We start from the raw sequence: 8,824 nt of genomic DNA, 5'->3' as shown, positions 1-8,824 counted from the left end.
CTTACAGGATTTGCCAGAGCAAGGCTCAGCAGGCATCCAAGCAGAAACACAACCTTGATCATGGTTTCAGTAATTTCACCTGTTAACAATATTTCAGATGAGATGTGGTCCAAACCATCTGCAAAATCACCATTTCGCCAACATTATACTGAAAACAGAGAAGCAATAAGAGATTGATGAGAAATGTTACCGTCAGGTCTTCACAACTTCAGCAGACTGTCTCAGAGATATGGATAATTGTGGTAATGCTGTACTGACAGCAGAGCTTTTTATACACAGTTGCGAGTGATGATTTAATCTCATTTGCGTAACTGTTGGGCAATTGTAGTTCTCAGAAAACATTCTCATCATGACAAGGGTAAACACAATTAGGAAATAATCAGGGACACACCTGATTAATCTTTTTGCTGCAACACAGTGATGTGAGATTGACCAGGTATGAGTCATTAAAAACAAATGCTTTTTGTGTATGTTCCTTTAAGTATAATTGTCTACCCTTTAAAATGTAGCGGTAATGGTCACCAGGTTGTATCTATCTATATATCTATCTTCTGGCTTTTTAGAAAATGTAAAGAAACTAGAAAATAATCAGGTGTTGTATATTACCACCGTTCAGGGGTGGGTCTGTGACCCAGCATTTTGTGTTATTATGTATTGTTGATTTCTTGTATTAATAATATGTTAAATTCATGTGCTATTCTTTAGCAATGGTATAGTTCTTTTTTTAATTCTGTTAAGTTGTATTATTATTAGATTATTATTATCATTTAAAATGGTTAAAATCACACACAGGTGTATCACGTCAGGTGCACAGGATCAGTACATCGTTACCCAGCATTATAAAGGAGACTTGTCCTATTGAAACCTCAGATGTAGTTTGGTATGCTCCTCACTTTTGAAGTGTTGAGGTGAGCGCCATAGTGAGATCTAATAGCTGTCTGATGCCCTAAGAAAGAAGACTGTGGCCACTTATGAGTGTGGTAAGGGATTTAAAAAGATCTCAAAAGAATTTGACATCAGCCATTCCACCATCTGGAAAAGTATTTACAAGTGGAGCACATTCAAAACAATTGCCACCATGCCCAGGTCTGGCCCTCCAAGCAAATTCACCCCCAGAGCAGACCGCAAGGTGCTCAAAGAAGTCATCAAGGCTAAGCATGCCCGGGAGCTCGAGTCACCCTTCTATGGGTCACGTTTGGCTTGGGGAGGACCTCCAAACTGCCATGGCTACGGCTGAGCCGGCACCTATGCCTCGGTCTATCAGATTGAGCACATGCTCATTATCTCAGTCACTACACCTTCGTCTCCACCCCCGGTTTTCCAGTCCGACAAGAGGGTTAAGCGGCGGAGGAATAAGGATTACGTGGCGCCGGACGTTAGACTCACTCCGCTGCAGTCCTTCGCTCTATTTTTGGGTCTGCCACGTTCTGAACTTTACAAACTCTCTGCTTCCTCATCGCAGCCCAGTCCTTTGGAGGATTCGCAGCCCAGCTTGCCACCTCCCACTTCCCGGAGAAAGCGACACTCACACCGTCGCCACTCTGTCTCTGCTGAGCCTGCTCTTCTGCCTTCCCGTGCTCCTGCTCCCAGGGCAGCTGCTGTCCAGCCATCCCCTGCACCTGTATCAGTTCCTCGGGTGAGGGGGCTAGGGCCCAGTTGATCCCTGCTCCAATTTCCAGGCCAGCTGAGGCTCTGCTAGTCCCTGCACCCGTACCTGTTGCTCGGGTGGGGACAGCAGCTGCCCAGCCGTCGTCTGTGCCTGTTCCGGTTCCCAGGGTGAGGCTTGCCAGGACACAGCCTACCCCTGCACCCATACCTACTCCTTGGGTGGGAGCGGCTAGTGCCCAGCAGGCTCGTGCACCCATTCCTGACCTTGCTGGAGGCTCTGGTGAGCCCGTCCAGCCGTTTTTCTCATGTTCTCGAGGCTCAGGAGGATTAGCTCAGCTACCTGCTAATCCACCACCTAACCCACCATTACTACCATCTTTACAACAGTCAATACATCTGAAACTTCTGTCCATAGCTCACACATTAGCTCACTTATCAGTTCAGCCACCTGTTCCTGCTGGAGGGTCCAAGGGGCCCGTCCAGCCTTCGTCTGTTCTCGCTGGGGTTCTGGAGAACCGCACCAGCCTTTGTGTGTCTCTGCTGGAGGGACCCAGGGGCCTGTCCAACCGTCTGTTCCCGCTGGGGGTTCTGGAGAACCGCTCCAGCCGTCTTCCGTCTCTGCTGAAGGGTCTGAGGGGTCCGTTCAGCCTTCTGCCTCTGCTGGAGGGTCCGAGGTGCCCGTCCAGCCTTCATCTGCCTCCGCTGGAGGGTCCGAGGGGCCCGTCCAATCTTCGTCGCCTGCAGCGCCACCATCTGCGGCTGCCATGCCGTTGCCTGCAGCGCCACTTCCTGCAGTTTCCACACTCCCGCCTGCAGTGCCACCACCTGTTCCGTTGCCTGCGGTTGCCATGCTGCCATCTGGTCCTGCTTCGTCTCTGCCTGAGGCCTTCGCATGGGCTTGTTCCGCTTTGTCTACGCCGGAGGTCTCCGCACCGTCTGGCCCTGCCTCACCTCGTCCTGTCCGGCCTGCTCGTCCTCGTCCTGTCCGGCCACTTTCCAGGCCGATGGCTGGACGTCATCGCCGTTATGGACGGCCCCCTGAACTACGTCGCCGCCGGTGCCTCCCGCACGGCCGGCCTCCTGACCTGCTCCGTCGCCGCCGGTGCCTCCTGCACTGCCGGCCTCCCGAACTGTTTCCTGGGCTCTTGGGCTGTCAACCTCCGGGCCGGCCCCCTGAACTGCCCGGGTTTGGACTGTTGTGCCGTCAGCCTCTGGGCCGGACCCCTGAGCTTTTTTGGGGGGTGTTTTCCTGGCCGCCTGCGCCTTTTTTTTGTCTGGTTATTTTCTGGGCTCCTGTGTTCCCTGTTTTGGTCTCCGGCTCCTTGTGTTTAGTTTGTTTGTTATTTTTCCTGTTTTACTTTGGAGGTGCATGTCTTAGGTTAATGTATCTGGTTTTGCTTCCCCTGTTTCGTTAGCCCTGATTTGCCCGAGCTGTGTTTCCCTCCTGTTACCCATTCTCTGATTGCTCCCTCTGTGTATTTAAGCCCTGTGTTTTTCTGTGTCCGTGTCGTGATCTACCCTTATCCACCCTCTTCTTGCTGTGTGTTCTGTCTGCGTAAGTTTATTTGCAAGTTTGTTACCTTTTGAATTTAGCAATAAATCTGAGTTTGAGTTACTTTCCGCCTCCGAGTGTCTGCACCTTGGGTCCTTTTCCTGCCTGCACACAGCCGTTACATAACAGGAGGTGGCAGTATCATAGTTTGGGGATGCTTATCTGAGGCACCACCTGGCCAGCTCACCATCATAGAATCCATCATGAAGTCTACTGTGTGTCAGAGGGTGGGTGAAGAACATGTGAGGAGTGTGGCAAACTTCTGATCTTCTGATCGATGTCAGAAACTGGTAAAAGACTACAAAAGGTGTCTTACTGAAGTTATATCAGCCAAAGGTGGCAACACTAGTTATTGGGGGGGTAGAGTGGCCAAACTTTTTCCTCCATTAAAATACACATTTTTGTTCTTTGTTTTTTTTATGTGTAATTTTTTTTTTTTAATTTTTGTTGTTTAATTGCAATTAAGTTGCTTAATTTTCCAGTAATACATGAAAACATGATTGGGCAGTGATATATGGACATTTCTTAATAAAGAGCTGATTATTTAATGCGGTGCCCTTATTTTCTCACATGACTGTTGTAAAAGTACCAGACACACACGATCATTGTGCTCACTATTATTGCGTTTTCTTGACAGTTGTGAACTCAAGGAAAACAGTCTGTTCCAGTCCAGCTCTCTCTCTCCCCGCTCGACTCTGGCTTCACTATATAGAGAAATAGAAAGAGACTCCATCATCAGTCAATCACCACCACCTGTGGCTCACCTGCTTCCCGGTACTGACCCCTTGAGCTCACTGCACCACTCCTCCCCTGCAGCTGCACCAGGGACCACACCTCAGCCACAACTGTATTTCTTGTGTAACAATTGTAAAAGATCATTTTTTTTTATTTGCTTGGATGAATCTGTCATTTCAGTACATCTTTATTGTCTTCATTATCTTTTTTTTTTCATCACTTATTGGTTCCACAATAAGTGGAACCATGCTGAAGGTATTTCTGCTTGGATGCTTCCTATGCCTCACTCCAGTTCAACCAGTAAGTATTATTATATAAGTGATTATATATGCTACTACTTGAAAATGCAAATACAAGTAATACAATACTTAGGAATTTTCTACAGATTGTCAATGTGTATGAAAAGTATGGTGGCTCTCACCACGGCTGATATGAGGTGAGTGCTTTCTTTATCCTCCACATTTAAATCACACATGAACATCACTTTCTGTAAAACATTTGGATTTTTTTTCTCTCTACAGATCACCACCAACAACAATATTTCCCTGCAGCAACTTCTCTCTGTCCTCCTACAAGCACCTGCTAAAACCACTACAACAGCTGCACCCACTACAACTCCCTGAAATCTGAAAGAAAACCAAAAATCGAGCCAGCATTGCGTTTTTAGCGACAGCACAATAAATGCAATGCTGGCTCGATTTTTGGTTACCTTTCAGATTTCAAGGAGTTGTAGTGGGTGCAGCTGTTGTAGCTGTTGATTCTGCGAAGAAGATTGGGCCATCCCGCAGCGATGTTAAAGACTCATTGCCTGCTATCACAAATGCTTGATTGAATTTCTTGGAGTCAAAAGTGACACAACCAGTTATTAGGTTTAGGGTGTAATTACCTTTTCACACAGGACCAGGTAGATTTGAATACATTTCTTCATTCTACTGTTTCTATGTCACCAAATACACCTTTTAAGATCTTGTTTTTTTTTCTTTTTTTAGCTCAGAACGTAGTAGCATAATTTTCAAACAATAAGTCAACTATACCATTACTTAAGTATAGCACATGACTTTAACAAAATAATAACATAAGAAATCAACAATATAAAGTAACACAAAATGCTGGGTCACAGACCCACCCCTGAACGGTGGTAATATACAACACCTGATTATTTTCTAGTTTCTTTACATTTTCTAAAAAGCCAGAAGATAGATATATAGATAGATAGGACCTGGTGATCATTACCCCTACATTTTAAAGGGTAGACAATTATACTCAAAGGAACATACACAAACAACATTTCTTTTGTATGTGACTCATACCTGGGCAATCTCACATCACTGTGTTGCAGCAAAAAGGATTAATCAGGTGTGTCCCTGATTATTGCCTAATTGTGTTTACCCTTGTTAAGATGAGAAGTTTTTCTAAGAATTACAATTTCCCAACAATTACGCAAATGAGGTTAAATCATCTCTTGCAACTGTGTATAAAAAGCTCTGCTGTCAGTACAACATTACCACAATCATCCACATCTCTAAGACAGTCTGCAAAGACCTGACGGTAACATTTCTTATCAATTTTTTATTGCGTCTCTGTTTTCTGTATAATGTTGGTGGAATGGTGATTTTGCATATGGTTTGGACCACATCTCATCTGAAATATTGTTAACAGGTGAAATCACTGAAACCATGATCAAGGTTGTGTTTCTGCTTGGATGCCTGCTGAGCCTTGCTCTGGCAAATCCTGTAAGTGTAATATGACTGTAGACTGTACCAGTGATGTCATCTGTAATATATGAATATATCTTGCACTGTGTGTGTAACTGTGTAACCAGAGGCTGTATCAGTGCTCCTATCTTGTCATATCCAAACAACACATTTGCATGTTTGTTTTTAAACAGAATGACTCAGCACACGAGCGCGATGCACGTTCTTCATCTGGGGAGGGGGTGAGTCTCATGTTTGTCTTTCTAGGTTTGAACACTAGACACACTTGACTCTCTGATATTTACATATCTCAAAGATGTTATTCACCAGAGAATGCATTATCACATGTAATAATATATATTATCGATTTTCTTGCAGACTTTTGGGACCCTAAATCGTCTTACCCTGCTACTACCTCTTCTACAGAATCCACTACTTCTGCAGAATTCAACGCTCCTTGCTTTGCTTCTTGCTGCTATACGATAAGCTGCTTCTTAACCTACAGCTATTACTGCCACAAAGGACGAACTGAAAATCAATGAACAGTGAATAAAAACCTATGTTGAATTGCACTGGGGTTCTTTTGTCATTTATTTACAGGATTATTGAAAGTCTCCACTTATTTTTGAGTGACTCAGTCTTAAAAAAAGATTAAAAATGTTGTTGTGCCAACAGTGCAGTGTAGCTAGCTGAATGCTACTTCTTCACTACGTACAACTCTGGATACTGTAGCTCTTCTGAAAAAGAAAGGCTTCAATCAGTACCTGATTCCCTGGTATACCTCTTAAAATTGCACCTTAAAGCACACAATGTTGCTTGGGAGACAGACACTATCCCTACTTTTAAGATTAGGCTTAAAACTTTACTTTTTGGTAAAGCATATAATTAGGGCTGGACCAGGTGACCCTGAATCCTCCCTTAGTTATGCTGCAATAGACGTAGGCTGCCGGGGGCTTCCCATGATGCATTGAGTTTTTCCTTTCCAGTCACCTTTCTCACTCACTATGTGTTAATAGACCTCTCTGCATTGAATTATATCTGTTATTAATCTCTTTGTCTCTTCCACAGCATGTCTTTATCCTTCTGTCGCCTTCTCTCGCCCAGCCGGTCGCAGCAGATAGCCGCCCCTCCCTGAGCCTGGTTCTGCCGGAGGTTTCTTCCTGTTAAAAGGCAGTTGTTTCTTCCCACTGTCGCCAAAGTGCTTGCTCATAGGGGGTTATATGATTGTTGGGTTTTTCTCTGTGTCTATTATTGTATGATCTACTGTACAATATAAAGCGCCTTGAGGCGAATGTTGTTGTGATTTGGGCTATATAGATAAAATTGAATTGAATTGAATTGAATTGTTTTGCTTTAGTTTTTCTCTTTTCTAAACTGAATCTTGACTTTTTCTTTAGTCTTTCTGCTCACTGTTGTGTTTAGTAGCTGCCAAATAAAGTTCATCAGTGAAAATCAGGCAGAGACAAAATTTGTTTTGGGTTTTTCACAAACACCTTTTTATTGTACAGTTTGGCCCATAAGTTTTTGGACAAAGTTTTTGTCATATTTCCTGAATTTTTTCCTACTGAAAGTAGCTGTACATAATGTTACATATGTGAGATCATTATGGGCAATTTTTTCTTCAATGTTTAAAATTTTACACGTAAAGAAATTTATAAAGTCATCATTAGTTGACGTTAAACGACTGTTGGCTCAACAGAGCCCCGAGTTTTTCTCAGTCTGGCTAGAGTGTTATAGAGAAACCTAGTGTTGTTCTTACTTCCATCAATCAGTGATGAATAGTAAGATGTTCTCTAGTTTTATTAAGGGATATTTATAAAAAAAAATAGGGAACCACCCCCCACCCTCCACCTCATGATGCTTAATTGATGGAATCAACTTTAATTTGATGCAGTGTGCACAGAAATAAATTATTTTTCAAGAATAATTAAATAGATTCAACATCTTTCTTCTACAGAATTGCAGACTGCACAGATGGTATCTTCCCAAAGGAAAAAGTAGTATAGCTTATTAGGGTATATTAGACTTAACTGTTACTATATACAGTAATGGACTTCTATACATTTTACATCAGAGTAAAACTTGGGGTGTAAGATTCAGATAATTATTTATTAAAAGCTAGAAATTTTAAATGAGAATAAGAAAGAAAAGTATGTCTTTGTGCCCCCTTTTCCCTGTTCATGCCCTATCGGCCCCCCTGGCTACACTTTGCTAGATCTGCCCCTTCACAGTTACCAGCGGTCAGCTACGTAGAAAAGGATCCTGGTGTAGAAAGTAATATTAAATAAATTCTAACAACAGCTTATCAAGGTTAAACGTGCTGCTGTTGTTCAGCCGCTGGTTTTCTCTTTCTAGTGCAAAGTGGGCCAAAAACAAAGAAGAGAGACGGACTCGCGACAGAAAAGCCGATCAGCTGATCATTAAGCAGTTTCACAATTGAAGTAGCAGCAGGAAGGGGAGGGAGAGAGAAGCAGTCGCTCCATATATCGGTTGTTAAGTTTAACATGGGAATCCTTTATAAACATTCAGAGATGAACTTACACACTTGCTTTACTTCTCTCTGGGATAACTTCCGCGGAGATGAAATGCCGGTTTGGTAGCGAGGCTACAAATACACACAGCCGCTCTAATAATAATATACCATTGTAGATTTATGCAAAGACAACACAAGAGTTCCTGAGGGTCTTCTTGGAGCCGGAGTCGACCAGAAAACGTCTCCCCAAGTGTGAGTCCTCTATGAAGAGCAGCCTTTCCTTATCGCCAGCGGTCGCTACAGAGTGCTGGCAGGCTTGTTTTCCTGGGCCTTAAAACTGCAAAGGCGGAGCACAGCGCCTTGCTGCGGCGCCAAAATTCTGATGGTAAAAACACAGCCATTTTCCTCAACGATGGTGGCTGGGATTGTGGTGCCGCGGCTTCAGTATGCTGTATTTCCCTTGGGTGGGGGGATCCCGGAGGAGGGTCATCACACGGTGGGTGGACAGTGGATCCAGTGAGGCCACCACATGATGGTATTTCATGTCGTTGGCTGAAATTCCACAGCAAAAATTGAAACTTACAGCTCTGCTATCACTTCCGACATAAATGAAGACAGAAAACTAAACAGCAGTGGCGTGCGTAGGGTTACTGAAGTTGGGCGAGCTGGTATATAATGATGTGTTGCATGGTGGCTAGCTACACAGCTATGGTCAGCCTAGCATAAACACAGTGAAGCTGGAGCATGAACGGTAACTTTTTT

General features: G+C 43.9%; 1 protein-coding gene and 1 long non-coding RNA gene across 2 annotated transcripts; both read left to right on the top strand.

Annotated features, from left to right (window-relative positions):
• The first annotated feature begins 1,078 nt into the window (after positions 1–1,078).
• On the top strand, positions 1,079–4,531 carry LOC109202454 (proline-rich protein LAS17-like). The gene is made up of 4 exons (XM_025907869.1): positions 1,079–1,193; positions 1,290–1,375; positions 1,591–4,331; positions 4,417–4,531. Exons 1-3 carry the CDS (start codon positions 1,079–1,081, stop codon positions 2,938–2,940), a joined length of 1,551 nt encoding a protein of 516 aa, XP_025763654.1. The 3' UTR covers positions 2,941–4,331; positions 4,417–4,531.
• Positions 4,532–4,624: 93 nt separating this feature from the next.
• On the top strand, positions 4,625–6,161 carry LOC109202608 (uncharacterized). The gene is made up of 4 exons (XR_002062551.1): positions 4,625–5,443; positions 5,555–5,628; positions 5,784–5,831; positions 5,968–6,161. It is a non-coding gene; the product is annotated as an uncharacterized LOC109202608 (long non-coding RNA).
• Positions 6,162–8,824: the final 2,663 nt, after the last annotated feature.

The sequence above is a fragment of the Oreochromis niloticus genome, linkage group LG6 (assembly GCF_001858045.2).
Source record: "Oreochromis niloticus isolate F11D_XX linkage group LG6, O_niloticus_UMD_NMBU, whole genome shotgun sequence".
NCBI classification, from domain to species: domain Eukaryota; kingdom Metazoa; phylum Chordata; class Actinopteri; order Cichliformes; family Cichlidae; genus Oreochromis; species Oreochromis niloticus.
Note: the sequence above shows the minus strand (reverse complement) of the source record. Positions and strands in the feature narration are given on the sequence as shown.

Excerpts from the sequence above, each read along its gene's own strand:
- LOC109202454 (XM_025907869.1), top strand. The coding sequence starts at position 1,079 with ATGCCCAGGTCTGGCCCTCCAAGCAAATTCACCCCCAGAGCAGACCGC. Across the intron at positions 1,194-1,289 it reads GTCACCCTTCTATGGGTCAC|TCACTACACCTTCGTCTCCA; the intron begins GTTTGGCTTGGG and ends TCATTATCTCAG. Across the intron at positions 1,376-1,590 it reads AGGATTACGTGGCGCCGGAC|GGCAGCTGCTGTCCAGCCAT; the intron begins GTTAGACTCACT and ends TCCTGCTCCCAG.